This window comes from Strix uralensis, chromosome 2 (genome assembly GCF_047716275.1).
Source record: "Strix uralensis isolate ZFMK-TIS-50842 chromosome 2, bStrUra1, whole genome shotgun sequence".
NCBI classification, from domain to species: domain Eukaryota; kingdom Metazoa; phylum Chordata; class Aves; order Strigiformes; family Strigidae; genus Strix; species Strix uralensis.
Window position 1 is genome coordinate 111,302,613 of NC_133973.1, and position 24,715 is coordinate 111,327,327.

The 24,715-nt window shown below is 38.6% G+C and overlaps 1 protein-coding gene across 3 annotated transcripts in view; it reads left to right on the forward strand.

Annotated features, from left to right (window-relative positions):
• Positions 1–24,715, forward strand: part of DCLK1 (doublecortin like kinase 1) — a 257,750-nt gene that overhangs the window by 201,283 nt on the left and 31,752 nt on the right. For all 3 annotated transcript variants that reach the window (XM_074859814.1, XM_074859813.1, XM_074859816.1), the window contains 5 exons: positions 6,105–6,189; positions 7,552–7,660; positions 12,557–12,614; positions 14,022–14,141; positions 19,996–20,142. In XM_074859814.1, the coding sequence (XP_074715915.1) occupies positions 6,105–6,189; positions 7,552–7,660; positions 12,557–12,614; positions 14,022–14,141; positions 19,996–20,142 (519 nt within the window). The remainder of the gene's footprint in view (positions 1–6,104; positions 6,190–7,551; positions 7,661–12,556; positions 12,615–14,021; positions 14,142–19,995; positions 20,143–24,715) is intronic.

Below are 24,715 nucleotides of genomic sequence, written 5' to 3' on the forward strand. Positions count from 1 at the left end.
ATGCTTTAGCTGATGTTCAGTCACTATCCTAGAGGGATCTGTGACCCTGCTAAAAGTTCTAGTTTTGAAACCCTCTTGGTTGCTAGTAAGTAGGACTGCATAAATAAGGTATACAGACATGGAAAAGAAACAGTAATATAGGAATGAGGAAGAGTAGAAATAAAATAATTGAGGTTTCTGCCTCTACCAAGTAACAGTTAAGAATACCAGGAGAGCTTTTAAAATACAACTCAAATAGATTAAAAATAGAAGTGCTGATTTTGCTGTGCCCTTAAGCAGGTGGAACGGATAAGAACCTCTTTTGATGGCCTTTCAATTTTTATTCTGTAGTTGAGTGGAAAAGTCTACCTGTATATAACTTTAGAAAAGAAAAAAGGAAACATTCACATTGTATCACTGCACATGTAACTTTTTATGTTAACCGCAGTATGGATACAGTAATGACAGGACAATTTCTAATACCATGAATCTGATACTCTTTTTTTAGATCATCAGTCTTTTCTGGAGGATGACAAAGGTTGAGTGAGCCTACAGTCTGAATTATGGCTCAGCTTTGGAAACAGCTGTTAGGAGCTAGTGGAGGTTATGTTTAACTTTACTGTTAAATACCATATAGGAAACTGTGTTGGCCTTTCAGAATTGCCTTGTTACACAAATTGAATGAGTGTATAAGCAGTCGCTGCAGTTTGATAAGAGGATCCTAATAAAACAAAGTGCTCCAGCTTGAAAATTTAACTTCAGTCTGTCAACTCCATTTCCTTGCAAACTCTTCCATTTGTACCTCTATCCCTCAAAGAAGAAAGCCAACACAAGTTCCTGAATGACACATGCTGGATTCTTGCTTGTGTCATTTGAACTTATCTCTTCTCCAAGCTGTGTAAATTCTGAATTGCATAAATGAAAGAAAATCATTTCCCTAGTAGGGAAAGTGAAATCAAGTGTCTAACAAGAAAGGGCAGGATGTAGAATTGTGGATAAGTAGCAGGTTTGCATACATTTTTTATTGTTTCTTTCCAGATGAAACAGTTTATAAATAAATTTGGAGCTTATGTGTCAGGTTAGTATAGTGTCTGAATTTAAAAAGAAAACAATTGCATCATTTCTCTTTCTATACATTGAATTCCATTGGTTTCTATTATTTTGGCATGAAGATTGTGGATTTGATGTTTCTCCATGAAGTAATTTTTTTACCAGCTCTGTACTGTTTACGTGAAAAATTTTTTCCCTATCTCAGCTGAATGGGCCAAGAAATGAAAGCGATTAAACAGAAGAAAATCAGAAACATTTTTCTCTGGATAGATTTGGGAGAGGGAGTTTCAGTGTAACCTTTTGCTTCTCTCTAAATTGAATAACAACAAAAAAAAAGAGTGTGTTCTTAAAAGTTGCATCAAAATATTACTGTTTTAAACCAGCTGTCCTCCGCTTTACCTTTTGTTCTCTGGAGGTGTACCATTTTGTAGTATTGACTCACTTATTTCTTCAACACTGTTACATATGACAGGATTTTTTTGAGCCCTTCAAAGTCCTTCAAAGCGAATACCTGCACTGGACTGTTGTCTTTATTTTACCATTAACCATGATGATCTTTAGGCTAAGAAATTGACTGTGTCAGGAATTCATGATGGCTGTCTTGAAAAGGTTATTTATAATCAAACTTAATACTAGTATGGGCTCCAAAAGATGTGAGCATGGTTGCTTAACTGTTTAGTTTTGGTTTTAATGCTATTTCTCCTTGCTGAGTTTAACTTCATCTTACATGTATTACTGACACACATAGCTTTTTATGTTTTTTAAATTCTGTAGAATTCTTCGGAATAGGAAAAATCTTAGGAGGCATCATTTAAAGATATTAATAATTACCTTATCCTGAGCCTCCTTCCTGAATTTACAATTTGTTTACTAATTATAATCTTCACTTCATTAAGCCCACTTCTAAAAGAGCAGAACTCTGCATGAGATCCAAACTTAGTGTTACACCTGTGTGCATTTCTGTTACTTGCATTTCATCCAGATGCTTCCTTCATGCTAGGAAAATACAAAGGAATCTATTGTTGAGAGACTTTGTAGACTCCATGTGCTGTAATAAAGATTTTGAGAGGTTTAGAAAATATAGTGTAGTGTTTGGGGTTTAAGATTCAGGAATCTGAATTGCATTAACAAACTTCCTAGTCATACTAATTTCTAAAAAGTTTCTTTTCGTAACTGCTGATACTGGTAGTCCACAAGAATAATTACTGCTGTTTAGCTGGAGTGGGATTTTAAGATTAATTTACGACAAAGGTGAGTATGGGGAGAGAGAAATTACAGTAATATTTATTTTACTGCATTTTTTCCATGCATTTAGCACAATTTCCACTGAGATACAAACTATTTACAAAACAGTTGCTAAATAAATCTCCCAGTGAGACATGGATGAAACTCTATAGCACTAATGTTTCTATTCACATCAATGAGATGTGTGGTGTGCTGGCCATCTGTTATATAAACCTGAATAGGATCTGAAATCCTTACACCAACGATCTGATTTTTTTTTTATGCCATCGCTTTTATGGAGGTGTGCCATAAAAATGGCCATGTGCTGGCAACCTGTGCAACTGGACTCCTTTAAGACTGGGTAAAAGTGATGACATTTCAAGCACCTCAGCATCTCTTAAAATTAAAACAGCTAATTGCATTAAGGTCTGTGTGTTGAAGAGATTATACTCTTGCTTAGAGTTTGTTTTTCCCCCCTCCCCATCTGCAATATCCCTGATGGGGTCCACAGCTGTGAGAGGAACAGTGTGCACGACAGACTGCCTCACGATTGGCAAGCCAACTGGAAAGAACACTGAGACCCACAAGGATTGCTGGACCCGGAGGGCTTTCAGCGTGTGAGAACAACGAGCTAATTAAAGTCTAAATAAATGGAATGTCCTTCTAGCTGAAGTAAAGATAAATAAATAAATGCCTACGTTTGTTCCAGAGGACTGAATAAAGATTAAAATATTAGTGTTGTGTTTACCTAGTAATGTCTCTTTAATTGTTAAAGGAGGTCTGTCAGCAGACTTGGTGAATATATCCAAATGTACAGTTCCTGGTTTGTTTTTAATCTTCTGTTTTAATAGGAGGGGTTCAGCAAAGGTAATGAAAAATATGTGTTTTCTTCATAATTTTCAATTTGTTTAAAAATTTTAAAGCTTAACGTTTTAAAATCTCAGTATGTATTTTTAGCAAATGTCTTCTTAGCTACTGCTTCCTTGTCACTGGTGAGCTCTGCTTCTGCTCACATGCTGGTACTTCACACTCAGATCTCGCTGAAGGGGCTGTAGGCTTTGTTTGCACACCTATGGTATAGTATGTGCTACTAATGCATCACTTTAGTTCTTCAGTTATGAATATCACCTTAGCATTCCCATCTTTGTAGTGTCAATAAGAAAAGAAATACGACACTTAAAAAATTGATCTCATACTGATATTTTATTCCTTTTCAATTTTCTATGGGCCACTTTTTTTTTCAGTTTGTTTAACTAAACCTAGGTTAAATACATATTTAGGGAACTATACCTAAGGCAAATATTTAGGAGTGAATTTAATTTCAGTCGTGTGTAGGCCATTAAGGCTATTTGTATTTAAAGTCAAGCACTTGCTGAAGTTCTTTGCTGAAGTGAGCCCTCAAAGGAGTCTAATTTTGGAAGGTCTGAGCAATCGCAGTTCTCAGCTAAACCTTGTCTTGAGGGTTCTTGAGAAAGTAGGTTCCCAAATAGAAATTTGAGTCTCTCTAGGCACCCATTCTGAGAAGATGTGGCCACTGAGTTAGGTCTCGATTTTCACATCTCCCATTCTCACAACTGAGAACAATGGGTGCAAGACTCCATAGAGACCATCAGACTGCTGAATAAAGCTGCAGTGCTGTGTAGTCAGCAGTCTTGACCTAATATCTGTTGAAAAGTGTAATCTCACTATTTAAAATTTAAAAAAATGAATAAAGTAGTTGTTTGATAGTCTATTGAAAATTTAGCGCTAACCTTTTTGTGTTGTACCCCTTAAATGTTGTAAAGATTCATTCCTGGTTGTATATGTAACAAATATTAAACATTTAAATTGTAATTACTTTAAGAAAATACTGTGAAGTGGGAAAAGAAGTAAGAAATTGGATGCCTGGTCTAGGAAAACAGACACATTAGAATGGGTAGAGAAAATGTTTTTCTGCTTATTTTACAAGCAGGAGTGTAAAGGAAACAATTCTCTTATTACATGTGTATAAAAATAGACTTTGAGAGTGGCTTCTCCAGGCATGAGAACTCCTAGCATTTTCCTGTTACCTTGATCCTCATCTGCTCATTTGTTCAAAAATGAACCTGAGAGGTAAGTTTTTACTGAGACGTCCTGCAGAGTTTAGCACAGGAATAGCACATACATAAACACATCCTAATCATGAAACAAGGGCAGCAATATCTTAGTGAACTGTATAAAATCAGCCAGTGCTCACTTCTGTGGTCAAGAGGCAGCAAAAGTAGTCCAAAAACTGATTAATGCAACTTTTAATTCTGGTCAAAACTCAGAAGAAATGCTTGGATGGATGAAAAGAATGAGCTGGGATTGATTAAAAGAAAAAACTGGCAAAGAATCTCTTGGTAGATGGGATGTGCAAGCTCTCGGAATTATTTAGTGAAAAGTAAGCCAAGTTCAGCCTTTGTCTAAATCATCTGACCTTAGTCTATTGTGGGAGAAATTAAAAGTTAGTCTGTTCAAATGAACTCAGCATACTGGCCAGCTTTTAACTCTGCTGACTGCCTTCTCCCTGCCTCCGTACTCTGCGAAAATCCCAACTACTCCATTGTTAGTTATTCTTGCTCCAGTCATCGACTGTGCTTTGCAGTGGCAAAGGAGAGAGATCATTCCAATGAAGCTGTATTAAATTTGTAAAGTGGATTGGCACCCTGATTGTGGGCATCTAGATACCTTGCAAACACAGATAAGGAACTGATAGTGTTAGTTACATGCAGTACAGCCTGAAATTTATGTAATATATAGATTGAAGGAGGTAATTAAATACCGCAGCACTTTGTAACCTTTCAGCACGTGAACTATGTGAACCTGAGAAAGTTTTAGTTTTGGAAATCCTCTGAATACTTCTCACTTATCTTGCCACAGGAGGACCCGAGGAAATGCTCAGTTTTGCTGTAAGTTTAAAGGGCCACTATTACATTTGTAGCTTCTTCTGATTTCTTTTGAAGATGGGAGAATCCTGAAGATATGTTTGTATAATCGTTATGCAGCACAGGATAAAAGTTTTGGGTGAAATCCAGTCCATATCATATGTCTGTGTAGTTTCATCCATCTAGATGCGTGGTGAAGCAGTCTTCATAAAGTACATGCCTAGAGTCCATATGTAACTGATAGACATTGATAGGTGCTTTGGAAGGCTTCCCTAGTGAGATCCTGCCTGCTATACTTTTGGCATCCAAGCTGGGTGGCTACAAGTCTCCTTCTAGAGACTACAGACATACCGTCCTCCCCCCATTAACTGTATAGGCAGATATAGACACTTGCTGTACAAGTACTTAAAACAGAGGTACAGACTCGTGCCTCAAGTGAGTTATACACAATCAAATGCTTTTCCGAAAAAGCAAATGTTACTCACCCTGACCTTTTATTTTCTCCATACATTGCCATAATGATTTCTCCCTTCTAGAACTGGAAAGGATTTCACCAGAGGGAAGTTTGCAAAAGTGAGGAATTCTGCCCATAACAAAGCCAACTTCAGTCAAAACAGATGTTTGTGCTTCTAGTGCCTGCTGGGTTAATGGTGTCACTGAGAAAACAGTCTCCTGCCTGCAGAGGGCATAGAGCTCCTTAGTTTTCCCTGCCAAAATGTGTGTATAATAGGGAGAAAGTAATGGACCATACATAAAAGCATTGGATCGGGGATATCACCATGTACCAAAATGTGTAATTTCAGTGGAAAAATTGGACTCTTCCCAAGCATCCACATTTCCCTCCACCAGAATAAATTGATACTTTACATAGGGAACACTCTGGGATGTGTGTCCAGCAGGAATGTGCTGCAGATACTCATGCTTCTTAAAAACCATCTGTTTTCATTTGTGTCTCTCCATTTCCAGAGTTCCCAGCACAGTGGCTCCTCTACCTCATTAGCATCCACCAAAGTTTGCAGCTCTATGGATGAAAATGATGGACCTGCAGAAGGTAACATTCGAAGGCTGACATTTCAAAGCAGTCAATGTAGTGATAACAGCAGCTGTGTAGGAAATGAGTCATTCTTCCTGCCGGAGAAGGTGGGAGCGTTGCGGGCTGGATGACTCTCTTTGAGGAGGCTCATCGGTCTTAGCAAAGCAGTTAGGTTCACTCTGGATCAGATTTGGTCTGGACATTGCTAGTCAGAGGTGTTTTTGTTGCTGGATACTCAAGATCCTAGTTTTGCAGGTGACGTAGTGCTGACTGGATTATTCCAGTAATTTTTTGTCTCATCTGTTATGGTACTAAAGAACATACTGCAGTCCTGAGTCTTTACTTAAAAATGATTAGTCTCACCCCGTACTAAGGCTTTGAGCAAGTTGGCTAAGGGATACTGCCTGCTCGAATACTGCCAGTTCACACGTACATATATGTAAGTGTGTGTGTATATTCCCATCTGAGAGTAACTCTTCATGCTGCCTGTGAATTCAGGCAAATCCCAGCCTCCTTGTAGCATAACATTCACTTTTAATGCTAAAATGGAACAAAGGACAGATAAAGATACAGTTAAAAGTACTGTCTTAAAGAGTGTAAATTCAAGTCACATTTCTGAGAGGCATTTTTTTTACGTTACGATATTTATATAGTAGTTTGTATCAGCTGCAGTTTATAGTCAGCTTTTAGAGGCATGTTAGGTATTTGTAACACGCTATTTCAAATACATTTAAAAATAATAGTACATGAATGAGCACTAAAACACATGAAACTACAAGTTTTTCTTATGCTTAGACACTGTGTAATGCAATTTTACCTAAACATCTGGTGCCCAGGTTGCATGTGAGGTAGTATTATTGAGAACATTTGTTTAAAAACTAAATATTTAATATTGGGGGAGGGGGAGAACTAGCACTTAGCACATGAGGAGTTTTATGGATGTCTCAGTTTACAGGATGTAATAAAATAAGTGCTTGAGTGTTGGACTTCTTTGGTACATATATTTAATCATGCTGTGTCAAGGAGTTCCAACCCTTTTGGAGGCTGGTCTGCGCTTGTGCAGATCACAGAGGCCTTTTCATAATTAAAAAAATACAATTTTGGTTTTGTCCTGGGGGCATATTGCAGTGGGAACGGTAAACTATGTAACACTCGAATGGTGGTATGTTTGAGCCCCCAGAAGTCTTATTTTTCATTATTGTATCTGTGTGAAACCTGTTGAGTATATACAATGTCAGCAGCATGGTTTCACTGTACAGTAAGTGAGATACCGACTCTGAATGGTTTCCAGGCTCCTAAACCGTAGACTTAAAATGCATGTTATGTGCAACATCTGTGTTTCCTTCACTAACAATAAAAATGTACTAATGATTCTTTCAGAAGTGTTGGAGGAAGGTTTCCAGGTTCCAGCATCGATAGCAGAGCGATATAAAGTTGGAAGGACTATAGGAGATGGAAATTTTGCTATTGTGAAGGAGTGTATAGAAAGGTGAGGAGGATAATATGCTTATTACTGTAAAAATAATCATTAATGTCATGCTTTTTCTAGATCATGTCTTTATTTGTAGAATATAGGACATGTAATAAGGTAATGTCTCAATGCCAGATGGAGAAACTAGTCTAATGCCCTCTCGTATTAAAAAAAAAGTGAGTCCAGGGGACAACTATGAATTTAATACTTTGTGGGTTTTATATGGTTTGTTTTTTTTCTCCTGCACTCCACATGATTTTACCAGTTCTTTGCATTAAATCTTTCTTCTTGCACTGAAATAACATCTTTTCTTGCAGTATATTCTCACAACTCTCCCTTTAAATTAGACCAATGAAACATTTCACATGTAGGAGCATTCTGTAAAGATGTCAGGAAGTTTTTTATGTGCGGTGTAGTGGTGGTAGTCAGCACAAAGAGTTGACTTTGGATCCATCTATTCTGCCTCTGACACTGAGGAGTAACCTCCTCTATGTTTATCTTCAATTAAATGAGCACCTAACTCCTGCTTGCCTACTTTATGCCATTATATGAACTCTATCCAACTTTAGGAGCCTGCACTGCAGACATCAAAGTCTAACTTCTTGAGTGCCCTTTACTGTTAAGAGGTGAGAACAGTCACCCTTAAAGACTGATTTTAAACATCCTCCAGATTAGAGAAGTCACAAGTCACCTCAAATGGCAGCGTTGCTGAAAGTGTCCAGGTTGACTAGCTCAGGCGTCGGTTTCTAAATCTGGTCAGGCAGGTCATGAACCAGGTTTGAGCTGGCTCTACCCAACATTAAGAGTGTAAAAAATAGGGAACAAAGGCATAAATGCTCTGAGCAGAACTGCAGGTGATATTGTTAAAAATAGGAAAATACGGGGTAAAAGAAGGCAGAAAGTACCTGTATGTGAAATGATTGTAAGATTGCTCATGTTAGATCGTAGCAATGCAGAGAGGGCAAAAAACTGCCAGAGCTAGAGATATGCAAAAGAAAGAACAATAGAGATGTCAAGGTCTGATAATGAAATTCCACACGTGAAGTTTTATATTCCTTATTACCATTTCCTAGAGAGAAAACTTACAGAAGACTGTAACCTCACCTTTTGGCTCTAAGAAAGAACTTCTGCTCTTTAGCCTGTAAGAATGTGATATTAACCCTAGAGAGTAAGTCAAGATTAGATCTCATGGCAGATGATGATAAATTAGCTTGGCTGGTTTTAAAGTAGAGTCTCTTTGGAAAAAGACAGGACCTGCTCTGCATCTGAAAGAGTCTGGCAAGTCAGAGACCATGAAGACAGCTGTTGGGAGAAGGGGGAAGAGTGGATTTTGTATCAGTTGACAATGTGCTTGTGGGACTTGGCCAAAGCTCTTGTGAGGCCTTTAGAGCTCTGTCAGAGCGAGTTCATGGTGGAGCTGGTCATCTGGAGGGTGATAGCTGTTCAGATCAAACCCCAGAGTCTGAACACAGAACTGGGGAATATGGAAACCTAAAGGAAGCAAAGCAAAACAATATGAAAACAAGAAAGCACTGTAGAACCCTATGGAGAGTGCATGACTGATGAAAAACATGGGTGAAAACGTATTACTAAGAAAAGATGAAAAGGCAAGCTAAAAGTAAGTGAGTAGTGACAGAGAGAAACAGATTACAAGGCAAAATAAAAAACAGTTAAGGTTTTGATACACTGTCATTCAGCTGAAAATGCCAGTTGTGCTGAGAGACAGTTCAAATGTGCTAGTGTGCATTTTACAACTCTTTCTCAAGCTGAGAGAAAAGACATGAACAAAATTAAATACAGGTCCCACCACACCTAAAAATAGTACTGATTACAATATCCTCAAGAGCTTAAATGAAAACTGTTTCCTGTCCTCTTGTCTATCCCACTGGTCCCAGAAGTATCCGATAACACAACATATCTAATGAGTCTGTGCTCAAATAGCATGATTACTCAGGTATTCCCAGATATATACTCTTAAGCTCTCCATTGCGTAGATCCCATTCATATCAGAGAGTTACTACTTTGGGAGAGCTTGAAAATTAAAGTACAATTATTTCTGTTAAATTTCCACTTCTAAAGCAGTATACCCTTACCATCACAAGTGTGGAAAGAGAAATTAAAAGTTCAGAGAGTAAATTAAAGCCAGTACATGTAAAACCCCTTCAAAAACATTCTTCACAGTCTTTCTAAGCAAAAAACACTTCACTTCAAAGTCTGATATGTCCATCATTTGCAGAGCCAGAATTGATGGGGTGATATTTGGGACAGAGGACTTTTCCGCTTTCTTCTGATGTACAATTCCTGTGTGCATTACACTTCAAAGGAATAGTGCCATGAGGTGTTAAGCAAGTAGGAATGGGTCCTGTTACACATCTTCACTGATCACATGGATACTTCTACTCCATAGCTGTGGAGACCAGCCCATGTGCACTGGTTAGCCACTCTAACACTTCAGATGCGTTCACAGGCGTTTTCCTCTGGCAACAAACAGTCCAAATAGAAACAAATACCATCTTCAAAATTTTCACGTGAGGACTTCTGAATCCCATTCTATGTATGGATGAATGCATGGACATACACACTCACACACACACAAATACATTTAATGCACACACAAAAATAATGAAGATAGATTTTTGTCTCCAGTGCAATGGAAATCTCTGTGAATTTTGCAAAAAGTTAAAACAGCCAGGGAACATGGCACAGAGCCCTGTTATGAACTAGGGGTCTAACTCTGTGCCCTGCGGTAGTGCTGTGGGTCCAGAATTTTATCCAGCCATAATGTGTTTCCTACTTTGTGTGGCACCTTTTTATTGTTTGGGCTGAGTGATAGGTGAGAGGTGATATGCCTGTTTCACTGTGAGTTTCTGGCATGGCCATGCATATTTTTTGGCAGGTGTGTAACTTGCAGCACTGTTGACAGCCTGCGGTTCTGCAGCTTTTTAGGGGAAAGGATTTGCATTATCTTAGCTTTAATTTTCTTTTTACCAAAACAAAGAGCAGTCAGAGTTGTCATCTGCTTGTTACATATCTGCTCCGTCATATGTGCAATTTGTCCTGCGGTGTTTTCATATGTGTTCGTTTTTAACTTTCAGATACTTCCAAATTCTGACATTTCCTCACTAGCTCAGATTTCCCAGTGTTTTGGAGTACATGGAGTCTCCTATGGCCAACAAAAACCATCAATTTCCTTTCTCATGACAGAAAGGAAGCATTCCTAGGGCAACCAAGCAGCTTGAAAGAGACTCCTATTGAAAGAGGGCATATTTTATCTGAGTTTGAACCCCAGATATGTTAATTTCTAATATTCCTTCTCCTACCTCCTCCTTCCATTCCTCAAAAATAGTGTCCATATCTTTTCCAGTCCCCTCACTGAGCTGGGACTGTAGCCACCAAAGAGCAGCACCGGGAAGGGGCACCGCACATGGAGTGCAGCCCATTTCTGTGGCTGTAGCATTAAACCCATTTGTGGGGGAGTACAAATATGAGAAGTTTTGAATTTTTCTCTGCTTGTCTCAAACAGCCATGCTGTACTTTTTTCTCAAGTCATAAACTTAATGATCCAGTGTGATTTCTTTGCACGGCCTTTTAACTGATGTCTTAATACAGGCTGTCTTTGCTCCCTGATGACCTGGGAACTCAAACAGAGTTAATATTTTGGGGTTTTTTCTTTCTTTTCACTGAAGTCCCCATTTTCCTTTAATACCTACTGGTATATCATTGGCGGAGGAGTTCTCTATGCTTAAATGTGGCAATGAAAATGCCCAGTCATTTTCCTAATGCAGTGCTTTCAGTTTATGACTCACTTTGCATGTCCTGTTTGACAGACTGTGCACACTTTTAGGCATGTTTATTTATGTATTTAACTTATTATATATCAATATAATGTATCAGTTTAACTATGTTTTACTAAACAAAGAATGAAAAAAATCCCCCAATATGCTTCAGAGGTTATTTTTTTCTTTATTTTTAACCAAACGTATGCCTAAGGGCAATGTAATAGACTTTTGTAAACTGTTTAGATTTTTATTACAAAATGAAAGCGTTTCAGTAAGAGCTTTTCCTTATATTACCCATTCTCCATTTAACCTTATAGTGAAACTAGAGCTTGTGAACAGAGCTTATTGGTTTCATCCTTACAGACTTCTTTTGGTTTTCTAACTTGATCAAGAAATGGAAATTGATACTGTTAACTTGTACAAGCTTATTTTTCTATGTTAGCATTCTGCATAGTAAATATCCATATATATGTGGTAGTGATAAATATTATATGGTTTTAAAAAAAAACACTTAGAAGGAAATGTGTTTTCATCCTGAAATAATTCTCTATAATTTCTTACTGTCTCCAGAACCTTTCATATTCTGTCCTATAAACATTGTATTTAACTCTGCTAAATATCATAAACTTATGAATATATAAAACATTATTCTAAGGGCTGACTTTTTTGTCATTGCAGTTGTGAGTGCAGATATGCAAACAAATGAATTTTCATTTTAAGTAAAAAGTAAAACTATTTTCCATAGCTTGTGTTTTTTGTATAATACAAAAAAACCCTTTTTGTTTTTGAAAATACTTGGATCTGTAAATACGATATAATAGTTTTACATAAAACTGCAGAAGTAACAATTACCACTATAAAATTAAAAACTCAAGATACTTTGTTTTTAAAAAATTGAAATGATTTCATTTTTAAAAAAAAAATGCTTAATCCTTTTTTCTCAGGCACATGTATTCAACAAATTTGGCTTAAGTTCACAATTCCAGTCAAATCCAAGCTTCATTTCTTGACAAAACAAATACTTGGATAAAATTCTTGCCCAGACCTACTGTGCTCAAATGACAAATATAAACTCGACTGAGACAAATATTTAATGTGATTGAACATATGATTTTTTTCTTTTCTCTTTCCTTAGATCAACTGGTAGAGAATATGCTCTGAAAATAATCAAAAAAAGTAAATGTAGAGGAAAAGTAAGTACAAAAAAAATCATATAAAACCAAAAGATTTTTTTTTAAGAAACATTTTGTGAGAGAACAGTTTGGGAAGCTGTCAGTGTTTGTCTTCTTCCTGTCAAGTGTTAGAATCTTTTTGGTTGAAGCCTTTGCCTGCCCTCTGGAGACCCTTGGTGTATCAGTATAAAACACTGCAATGTGTCCTTCTAGATGCATGTGTTGATTCTCCAGTTGGTTCGTTGTGTGGGGGCACTCCCCTTGCTCTTCACCCCTGTAATTATCATAGAATCATAGAATGGTTTGGGTTGGAAGGGACCTTAAAGATCATCTAGTTCCAACCCCCCTGCCATGGGCAGGGACACCTTCCACTAGACCAGGTTGCTCAAAGCCCCATCCAGCCTGGTCTTGAACAACTTGTCTGGGCAACCTGTGCCAGTGTCTCACCACCCTCACAGGAAAGAATTTCTTCCTGATATCTAATCTGAATCTACCCTCTTTCAGTTTAAAACTGTTAACCCTCATCCTGTTACTACAGTCCCTGATAAAGAGTCCCTCCCCATCTTTCCTGTAGACCCCCTTTAAGTACTGGAAGGCCACTATAAGGTCTCACTGGAGCCTTCTCTAGATGGAACAACCCCAACACTCAGCCTGTCCTCATAAGGGAGGTGCTTCAGCCTCCCCAGTCATCTTCATGGCCCTCCTCTGGAACCACTCGAGCAGGTCCATGTCCTTCTTATATTGGGGGCCCCAGAGCTGGACACAGCACTCCAGGTGGGGTCTCATGAGAGCAGAGTAGAGGGGGAGAATCACCTCCCTAGACCTGCTGGTCACACTTCTCTTGATACAGCCCAGGATATGGTTGTCTTTTGGGGCTGCAAGCACACATTGCTGGCTCATAGTCAGTTTTCCATCCACTAATACCCCCAAGTCTTTCTCCACAGGACTGAACAACCCTGTCCTCTAACTTTCATAATTTCAGATGCTATAGAAAACAGAAAAATACACTAATTATAACAACACTGGTCACTATGTCTAAACAGTATGCAAGGTTAATCAAATCAATATCAGTTTTATACCAAGTGACTGTTAGCTTTTGAAATCTATAACAAAAGATTCTCTGAGAAGATGCTATCACATTTTTAAATCAGAAGATTCTGCATCAGAGAAAAAATTTTATAAAATTTTCCTGCGTCAGAAACATGTCTTTTCCTCCATCTCTTTTTCTGCATTCTACTCTCTGTTCTTTCAGTTATTACACTGATGTTATTTCTAGACATATTCCTTCCATATTTCTGGAGGAAACCTTCGTTACCTTTCCAAAAACCCTGGAGAATCCATGCAGGTCCAAATTCTCTCTGCTTTTTCCACTGTGAAAGTTTTTTTCTCACCAACCCATAGTCATTAAAGATTTCTTTTGTGTGACAGGAGCACATGATCCAGAACGAGGTATCTATTTTAAGACGAGTCAAGCATCCCAATATTGTACTTCTAATTGAGGAGATGGACATGCCAACTGAGTTGTACCTTGTCATGGAACTTGTAAAGGTGAGTATTTTAGAGACAAGCTGTTTATTAAGAATTCTTTCAACCATATTGAGAAATTTCATTGGTACTAACACTTACTAAAAATCATGTAATCACAGAATAATTTAGAATGAAAGGGGTCTCTGAAGGTAGTCTTGTCCAGCACCCTACTGAAATATGTGTAACCCACTGTCAGATATTTTTTTATAGCTTTCAAATATTTCAAATATTTGTCTAACTTTCTGTAGGACTGTCCTGGTTTCGGCACTCAGAAGTGCCCTATGGACAGTAGTTTGGAGATCACCAGTTTTATTTGCTCCCCCAAAAGAAGTCTCTAAAAAGTTTTATCTTAAAGAAAAGCATCTGCCTTGAGGTGAATTGAAAATAGACCCAGTCCAAATAGCCGTAAATGCCAGCCTTCAAAATTCAATATTCTCTAATAAAATAGTTTAATTGAATGTTATTAATTTATGTTAAATTTAAACAATATTACCTGTCTTTTTTCTCTCCTGATTTATATTAACACATTGTCAGGCTTGCCTCCTTGATAATAATCTAAATGTAAGCTGGAGGAGGGGAAAGTGAAAGAGAAAAACTTGATATTTAAAGCATGGTTCTATTCTGAAAAGTAGGTTTGCGAATGCAGTGTTTTACATTTGGGACCCTATTTATTTCTTCGTAGTAACTTTCAGATCTCATGCATTTATTTCACTCACTGGTGGAATTACATATTCAAAATGGATTATGAAACTCAGACCAGGTCATCTCTTGCCCCCATACTGTCAACAGTGCAGTGCAAGAAGTATGAATTTAGCTCTCAGTTCTGGTACTAATACACAAGTATGTCACCATGCATAAAAGGTAGTAAAATTCCATTTGAGTAAATTGTACAAATTAGGACAGAAAACTGTTGAGGACATCTTGTCCTCCATACTTACTTTAACAGAATACACCCGTTTTTCACATTCACTAGTGTGATTAGTGATTCTCCTTCCCTCCTCAACTATCCTGTGGGAAGGACATCTTTCCAGCAGCTACCTCCATTTCCGTATTTTGATCAGCATGTTCTTCTGGGGCAGCCTATCATGCCTACACCTGGGAAATCCACAGTTTTAAGTGATTAAGGACAAAGATTACAATAAAGCTGTGCAGCAGCGGCGTTTTTGTGCAGGCCTGTTGTATGTGCATGCTCAACACTTGTGAGTAAATCAGGCACTCTGAACCCTGACACCCTGATCAATTCCACTTAAATTAAAAGTGTGGTCACCTTCGGTAGACATCCTCTCTGTCCATGGTTAGAAACAGGCACCACAAGAAGTCATGAGAAAAAGTGATTTTGGCAAGCAGGATCGTTATCTTCTTTGCTGTGGTTGTAGGTGGAGATTAGGGGATGCTCTTAATGTAGGCACCTCATTGAGGTGTTAGATAGGATGATTCCAGGTCCAAGTATTTCTTAAAGAACTTCTCAATCGCTGGGCTGGAATACGAAAGCAAGGAGAATGAAAAGATTTTTGGTTTATTCCATTATCCCCTGTGCTCCATGGCAGCAATGGTGGTGCAAGCTGTGTTCCCAGTGCAGAGCTGGGTGGCTGTCAAGGGTGGCCTGTGGGTGGATGGCCACATATTTTTCCTGTCCTTTGTGGCAGGCTGGGACAGCCTTGTTATCCCTGAGAAGCTCAGCCCATGCCCCACAGCTTAGGAGATAGCAACATTGTCCTCTGTGTTTTGAGCCTGCCAGATGTCCTACATGGCTTAAGTGGTGCTATGGAGGTTATGGTCTCACTAACACTAGTGTCCACCATCTCCAAGCTCTGAGGAAGCACACTGGGACGTGCTGGTGGCAAGGACCTGACAGGGTGCCCAGCATCCCCATTTTGTCTGTGATGGAGAGGCTAAATCCTAAGAAAAATGGAAAGTACTGGCACTCTTCCATGCCACGAATCTCTCTGTGTAACCAGTCCCAGAAGAATTTCCCCATGTTCTTCGTAGTCACAGCCCTCTCTCGCACTGAGGAGTGCAATGTGGAATAGCACAGCTTCAGATCAGATGCCATTAGCCATCTAACACTATTTTAATCATAATTATTGCTCTTTCCTATGATAAGTAATCTCACTCTGAGATCGATGCTGCTGCGGATTTTTCCAGTGTCCATGAGAGCTTGTTCAAAGGTACCTCAGTACTCTTGCACAGCATTGCAATCTAATGTAGCCACAGCTTCAGCCTTCATTGAGAAATCCTTCATCTTGGCCCCATGAGGTGTGCTAAGAAGTAAAAGCTGTGCCTTGTCTAACATGCCAAGACATAAGCACATAGCTGGTTTTATGGGTGCAACCTGCTGTGCTGTTCATACTTGGAAAATATTCAAACTGTAGTCTCCAGTGGATTTTTAATCAAAGTCCTACACAGCTAAATAAGAGAGGAGGGGACTGACAACTCTTACAAAATAACTAGCCTAAAAGACGTATATAAATAAAACCACCTATTATATTCACTTTCTGGAAAAATCTGTCTTCTTGCACTCTTTCTTGTTTACTCTTCAGGGTTACTGCACATACTGAGATATTTGTGCTTTTAGTTATGCTATAGAAGGGTTTTATAGACATCTCTGTAGTACAGATATCCTAGAGAGCACTGTTTTAATGTTCTTTACTTTTATGTGGAATAATAGAAGAAATTTAGAAGTACCCTGATCCTGGGAAGTCAACTTTGTTTCTTTGAAGCAAACATCTATTCCTTAATGTTTAATCTGGAAAAAAAGCCTTGTTATACTCTATGGGCACCAGGGAAGGTATTTCTGGAAATACATTAATTGTTAATTCACCAATCCTGTCTGTTACCATTTCATAGCATGCACTGTTAGAATTGATTAACCATCTGTTATTGACTGACTTTTGAAGACCTGACTTTAAATCAAACTCACAGACAGGAAAGAAATTCAAGGAGAAAAGACTTGATACTGCAGAGCACGGTTTCAGTTAATACCACCCTGCATTAATTGGCAGTAACATGTTTGACATAAGTGGCTGCTGCAAATACTGCCCTCACTTCATGGCAGATAGGCCATTCATTGCTTTGTAAAGTGTAAGAAAAAGCACTTCATAAATACAAATATAAACACATTGCAAGTGGTGCTTGTAAAAGGAAGCAAGAACCTGGTTTCTGGCACGTTGCCTTTTTACACAGCGAAACAAAATTGTTATTCAAACCTAACAGGGGTTTGGCCAATTTAACAAGCAAGATTTATTGCAGAGTTTCCTTTACTGCTCCAGGATATGATTTCACTTTTGCAGAAGAAAAGAGAGATTATATCATTTACATAACAAGGTAATAAATAAATAATTGGTTACTGTACTTCCAAGTATACTTCCTCATGTGCACAGATGATAAAAACTGCATTCAGATGTTTCTGGTCCCATTTCACTCCAGAACAGGGGATTTAAGACTGAAATGTCATCCTGAACTCAACCCTTGTGCCTGAATAAATGATAGTGACCTGCTGTGTGAATTGGCTAAGCAGAACCTTCCAGGTTAAAGTGCTCTTCGGGGAAAGGGAAGTCTGAAAACAATTCTGCCTGATATAGCTGTCAGCTCTGTTAACTCTTTCCAGGATATTACCTCTCTTTTACCTGCAGAGAATCCCACAGACTAAATATATGCTCTCGTTCCTTAGCAGGCTACCTGGTAAGAAATTTTACTGAGTAAAGTAGACTGCTTAGATGGAGAAAATTATTCTGCTTCAGATTGGTTTGACTGTCTGTTAATGTGCTCTGCAGCCTCTATCTTGTTTTGAGTTTAGGTTTCTCCTGCACATGAACATTTGTACATTTGTACTTTTTCTTCTGACTTTAGGCCAAAATTTTACCTTCTCTTTTTAAGATTCAGCTTCATTCTTTCCTGCCTCTCATATCTCAGCTTGCACTGTTTTCTTTGTTTGGAGGCAGATCTTTTGCTGATGTTATTGACACTTCTTCTGAGCATCTGGAACATATTAGATAAGACCAACAATCTGTCTAATCCACTACCTCATGTTAAAAAGCAGCTGGTACAGGGTCTTCACAGGAAGGAGCTTAGGGAAGATAGATTATTTATCCCACATATTTTGCCACATGCTGATATCTAATACTTAGGGATCAGATAATGCCATGAAGTACATGGTATTGTACTTTTGCCAAATATTTGGCCTTGCTCTCTAATCCTCTATCTGGTTTAGCTTGGCCTTTTATCCCTCCTTTTCCTTGACACTATGTATCTTGACGTATCTTGATCAGTCACTAGCCAGAGCAAGAGGTTTTGATGTGGTCCAGATTTGACAATGGTTGGCTGCAAGCAGTTTCCAAAACTGGGGTTTTGCATCTGCAATGGGAATAAACATGCACTGGTAGACTTCAGCTGCACCTCAACAATGCAAAATTTACAATAGTTTGTTTGGGGTTTAACAGGTAATGTCTGCTTTCTCAGATTTGAGTCTTCGGTCTTTCCCTTTTTCTCTGTAGCTGTGATTCCTGGAAAAAAATCTGGTTTTGTTTCTTTCCCCTCCTCCTTTCACTAAGAATTGAAAACAGTGTTTACTCTGGAGCTGAGCCTTAAAAAAACCCCAGCAAATAAATTGAGGCTGTTGATAAAATCATGAGAGTTGGCAAAGCTGGGACTCCTCTGTTGCCTTCAGAAAATACCTACTTTTTTTAAAAAATACATTCTCCTGTGATTTTTTTTCTTCATGTTTTGACTGCAGCAGGGATTTTTTGCATTGTTTTTGCAGAATTATCTATCCCTCCTCTTTTTTTTTTCCATTGGTCTGTGTTTTCTTTGTGGTGCTGCTTTGATTTTGGATGAAGGCCCAATACTTGTGAGTAGTATCTCTCAAAAGATATTTGGTTTTTCCTCCACTCTGTCAGGCTTCCTTTTTAATCTCTTCTTTAAACTTATCTTTTGGTCTTTCTCCAAGTGCTTACATGTTCTTCTTCCCACTTGCCAGCTCAGCTCTGGAAATACAGTCCAAATGTCATGGCTGCCTCAGATCCTGGTGAAGATCATTTCAACTTTGACGACTTCCACTTAATTTTCCTTCTTTTCTTCTCTCTTGTTTTCTTGTGGTGGTTTGTTTTTTTTTTTTTTCACTGGCAGTAGCTTTTAGCTGAATTAAACAGCACAAGCTGGAAATGGCACAAGCTGCCATCTGTATTTGTAGCTGTGGTGCAATACTAATGTTAATTCTTAAGTGTCTTCTAGTATGATTGTCTGACAAAGATGCTGGAAAGTTCTTCAATATTAGCTGCAAGAAGCATTGCACTACCAAAAACTTCACATCTTATGTACAGCAAGTGTGTTCTAAAATCCACATTTCAAAGTTTTATGAGATGGAAACAGACTTTTAAAATACACTAGCAGTGATGACAGGTAGCTGGTTTGAGTTTTACTCAGAGTTCCTATATCCTTCTGGAGTTCAGTCAGGCTTTGGGCAAAAATTTGATATCAGCCTGTTTGTGATTATAATAAAGAGTGGCAAGAGCTGGTACACGGCATCATGACAGGCAAGCATGTAGGCATGCCAGAAATTTTCAACAGGGTCTCTGAACACACAGGTTGGCAAGTGCTGGACATGTTACAAAAGCAGCAGCAGGTGGGAACAGTTTGCAGTAGAGACTCTGGCCTCTTGGATAACCAACTAAGCCATGACAAATGGTTTTGAGTTAGTGATATGTTCAGCTGCCATTATGGGGGATGTCATCACAGTACCCATAGTTTATAGCTGCAAGGAAACTGTGCTGCTCCTCCCTCCTCCTGCTCCTCTATAAATGATGCTCCTTGATCTTCCCAAAATTTTCAGTCATTTCACAAGCAGTATTGCTCATATGCTATGGTCATTTTGCTCCAGGGAGGAGATCTTTTTGATGCTATTACTTCCACCAACAAATATACAGAGCGGGATGCCAGTGGGATGCTTTACAATCTGGCCAGTGCCATCAAATATCTTCACAGCCTGAACATTGTCCACAGGGATATCAAGCCGGAGAATCTACTGGTAAGTGAAGATTCAGCTTTCAGTACTGTTGATAACTTGGGAGTGTGTGAGAGAAGGCCTGCTCTTCTCCCTCCTTCCACATACCCACCAGGTTTATTTCAGTCTTTTAAGTCATTGGTCTTTTAATTTTAACCTTAGTATTGTAAAGCTCTCCTAAGAATAACAATTATCACAAAAACTACAGTAACATAAGCTGGTATGTCTAGACTGTTCCCCAGGAAACAGCAGCAGAGTTGTTCCAGTGATCACTAGAAGTGACCTTTTAGTAAGCTGCAGTATAATTTCGAGCTTCTCATAAATACAAAGGTGTTCTGTCCTCAATAGACTATTCTGTACTTCCGCAGCTACCTCAGTAATTAGCAGCAGTTCAGTTTTTACAAATATGGTGGGTGTAAATGTTGTGCCCTAATCATGTAGCACGTCAGAGCACAACCAGGAAGATACTTCAGTGTCCTTCCTTTCCATGCTCCATCTTCCAAATAATCCTATAGCACTTTTTATTAAGCCACTTTCCCAAATACACAGCCTAAATCTTCCTTTTCCTGACTGAATCTGTATGAGCCCTATCTACTGAAGACAATGAAAAACATACCCTGGCAGTTAGTCCTTCTTCTGAGAATTTTGCACTCGTGAATGCAGCAATTGTGTTCTCCAACTGACATAGTTTTATTTCTTCTGAGAAATTAATTTCCGATGATTATTTCACTGTTCTCTGAGCTTTCCTGAATTTGGTGACATGTTCCAGTATCAAGATGTCCCAATTATCCATATATTCAGCAACCATAAAACATTGTTTAAGATGCCTAGAATATCAGTTCTCTCAGTTGTGTGTTCTCTGCCATGAATTACTGCACTTAGTCCTGGTTGACCCTGAAGAGGTTTTATGGAAAAGTTGACTCAAGTAGATCTTACTAAACTTCCATTTCTATAGTTGAGGTTACTCTAGAGGCAGGTGCCTTTATAGTTCTGGGTGAGGAAGTAGCCTGCCCTCATTTTCCAGAAACTGCTAAAAACTTGTTGGGTAGAAGTTTCACTAGACGCTGACAACTGATACTCCTTTTGCAGCCCTTGTGCTGATGTTCATAGATGGCTGCATGCAGAAGTTATAGCAATCATATGCCAGGATTCATTTATGCTGTAACTTGGAACATGCAGGAGGGTCATGGTCAGGGGCAAGGCTTGCTCTGCTGCTGTCTTGGCACGTCTCTAAATGCCTGAAGTCTGACAACAATAGAGTTAAGCTTTTGGGGTAAGAGAGAAAGGTAGGCAGGAGATGGGAGCAGCAGGAAGAGGATTAGATTTGCATGACCAGCCATCTCTGGTAATTACCCATTACCAGGAATGATCACACTGTTTGCATTGTAGCTGAAATGTTTCTGAGTGATTTTTTCCAGTGTTGTGCATATGTAAAGGTCCTACATTGATATTGATACTGAGCAGTGAGGATACAGCGCTTAACCTCTGGCAGTATCCTAACTCTCAAAACCCAGCATTTGATTCATAGATTATATTAATTCTCTAAGGTTTATTGGGTCCTTGAAAGAAACGAACACTGTGTTAGAGGAGTGCTTAGGAACCAGCCTTACCTGAGTTCTGACCCTGTCTCTGATGTTTGCCTTAGTGTCTCTTGACCTTTCTACTCTTATCTTCATATCTGTGAAATGGGATGGGTAGTTCCTTCTATCGCAAGACTGCAATTAGGGTTATTTTCGTGGCATTTATAAAACACTTGCAAAATGCCATATGGGTCATAGCCTTTCTGTTGCTAAATACCTTCAACTTGCCTTCTGTAGCCTGCCTTTTGCTTGCAGCTCTGTAACCTCTCACCTGGTAGTATTTTTCCCTTGTTCTTGTGCTGTTGTTTTCACACCGTTACTGTCATGGTCTTGCACCTGCAAGCCCTGTAGTGTTGTTACAGCAGGTTCTTCTGACCACCGGTGTGAGAATCAGCCCTTTCCCAAGCTCTTTTCCTACCTGCGGGTTGTAGCTTTAGGTTTAGTGGAGCCTATAACAGACCTGCCCAAAGCGGAGCAACAAACCAGGGGGACAGCATCTGTCCTGATCAATGCATTTTCCAAGGCTAACAGCCCCATTATTAGGAAAAAGCAAGGGGGATGAGCAAGGCCTGACAAAAGCTGTAGAGTTACTACAGGAAAAATATGGGAGGTGAAGTAGAACATGATGCTCTGGAGAGGGCGCCCAGAGGAGGATGCTCATGTAGAGCCTCCCCTTATAGCATCTCTTCCCGGGCTCCTGAGACAGCTTTCCCTTTCACCTCCCTCTTTCTTTTCATTTTTCATCTTCCCCAAGAGTAACTTTCATGCTAGAGATGATGTGTGCCATTGGCTATAGACCCTGCTGATAAATGTTCGTGTGTGTGACCCTGTCTCAATGTCCTATGTGCAACACCAGTTATTTCTGTAAGTGCTTAAATATTCGGTATCCTCAAAGCATGCAAAGCCCACCTAACAGTCAACTGTCCAAGAGTTTAGGGTATGCTGAATACCTGTGATTTTTTAGCATTTTTTTTGTTCTCTAGAGAGTGTCTTCCATGTTTTAATTGGAACATTTTTCATAATTGCTGCTATTTAGCACGTTTATTTTGTCAAGTCATGGGATGTCTTTATAGCCATATAATAAACCCTAGAGAACAACTTCTCTGACTGTTGCCATCTGCACTGATCACAAGAGCAGCTTAGAAAATACTGACAGTCTTTGTAGTAATAGGATACATATGGTGGCACACAATTATGTGTGGCTGCATTCAATTAGTGTTGTACAATTACACAGTTTTATTGCTTAGTTAAAACAGTGAAAGCACTACATAGTGGGTAATTTGCACTAATCCCCATTTCTTTAATTGCCCTTCAGTATTTAAATGCAGTGGAACATATATAGTGTTTGTTCTGAATAACATGAGCATTAAATTATCTTTCACATTCCTTGACTGGCAAGTAACATACCACAGCTTCACATTGGGCTCCTTTTTATATGGAGTTATAAAAGGGTGAGGAAAAGTTACTTTCTTCAGTTTTACAAGTCAACTGAAGTAGTTTTCAAAGGAAAGTAATTCCTGGAAACAGATGGGGCAAAATACTGGAAAATGCACAGTACAAAACCTTCTGCATTGGTAAACATTGCCAAACAAGCCTCTTCCATAATGAATTTCTAGGATATTTGAGTCATACAAGGTACGGTCTGTGGAAGGAAGGAACTTATGAATGTTCACTAGGTTAACACAACTCAGAGGGCTTTGTAAAAGATAACCACATGAAATAGAATATGAGATGCTAATTAGACTGGATTCAGCTCTTGATGTCTAAGTGTACACTTTACATTTTTCAGCATGTGAATATTTAAAGCTCTAGTCTCTAGCTTTTAATTAAAACTGTTGTTGAAATTAGATTTATTACTGCCATTTCAGAGAGCACTTTCTTTAGTTTCAGGAACCAGATGTATTTAACAATCTGTGTTTTTAATAAAACCATAATTGCTTTTTATCCGGTGCTTTTCTATAAGACTATCTTTTTTTCTGGCTTAGTAGCAGAGAAATGTGAATCCGTATCAAATTGCTGGTCCTCTTAAAGATCCAGTTGTAGTATTAAAAATAACATAAGGGGGAAGAATTTTGAGTATTCTGAATGTCTGCTTGTGGCTGTATCACCTGGTAGTAGGGATTCGGGACAGAGAGAGGTTTTCTCTCTAGACATGACTAACATTAACAAAGGAGAAACTGGGGGGACTTTATAATATAAATAATTATTAAGAGCTATAGCAGATCTGTAGCAAACAGTGTCAAGAAGCTTCAAGATTTCTTTTTTGTACCAAGTGAACTGTTCAGGTGTCCATTTTAGAATTCATTGTATTTTTGTAAGAAAAAAAAATCTAGGATTTTCCTCTGCAAACCGTTGTAGATAAATGTGATTTCTGTTGTAGGAGTAGCTGGTCAAGATGGGTATTAAGGATTATTTTGGTTTTGATTGTGAAGTATGATGTCTTCTGGTTTTGCACAGTGTTACTGCTAATTGTTGTCAGGATATCACTATTGGTGAGCCAGACTGCATGGAGCTTCGAATTGGGTTGCAAAATAATAAAGTGATGTATATATACTTTAAGAAGGCCTCCTGTAGACTGTTTCCATTTTCTAAGGTGCTGTTGTGGTAAACAGCATTAAATTGCATCATAAGCAATTCCAAAATGGGAAGCAAGAACCCAAACCAGCAGTTAGATTAAAGAAAGACTCACAGTCTAGTGTTTAATTTAGATATATTTTAGTCTTTTTTACTTTAAACATTTTTTGGTATTTTTTCAGTGTTTGCAGGTTTGGGGTTGTTCTTTTTCATTGACCCAGCTTTTAAAATTGTGTATTTTTTACTGATGTTCCTAGCTTTTTTCTTGTGACTGTACCTTAATCTCCCTTTGCACCCATTAAAACCCATGAAGGATCATGTTGCTGTGGTGAAGACCATGTCTTAAAACAGGATTTTCAGGTATACTCATTAACAGCCCTACCTATGTCTGTTGGTGATGGTAACATACCACTAAGACACTGATTGGTGTTTAACAGTCATCC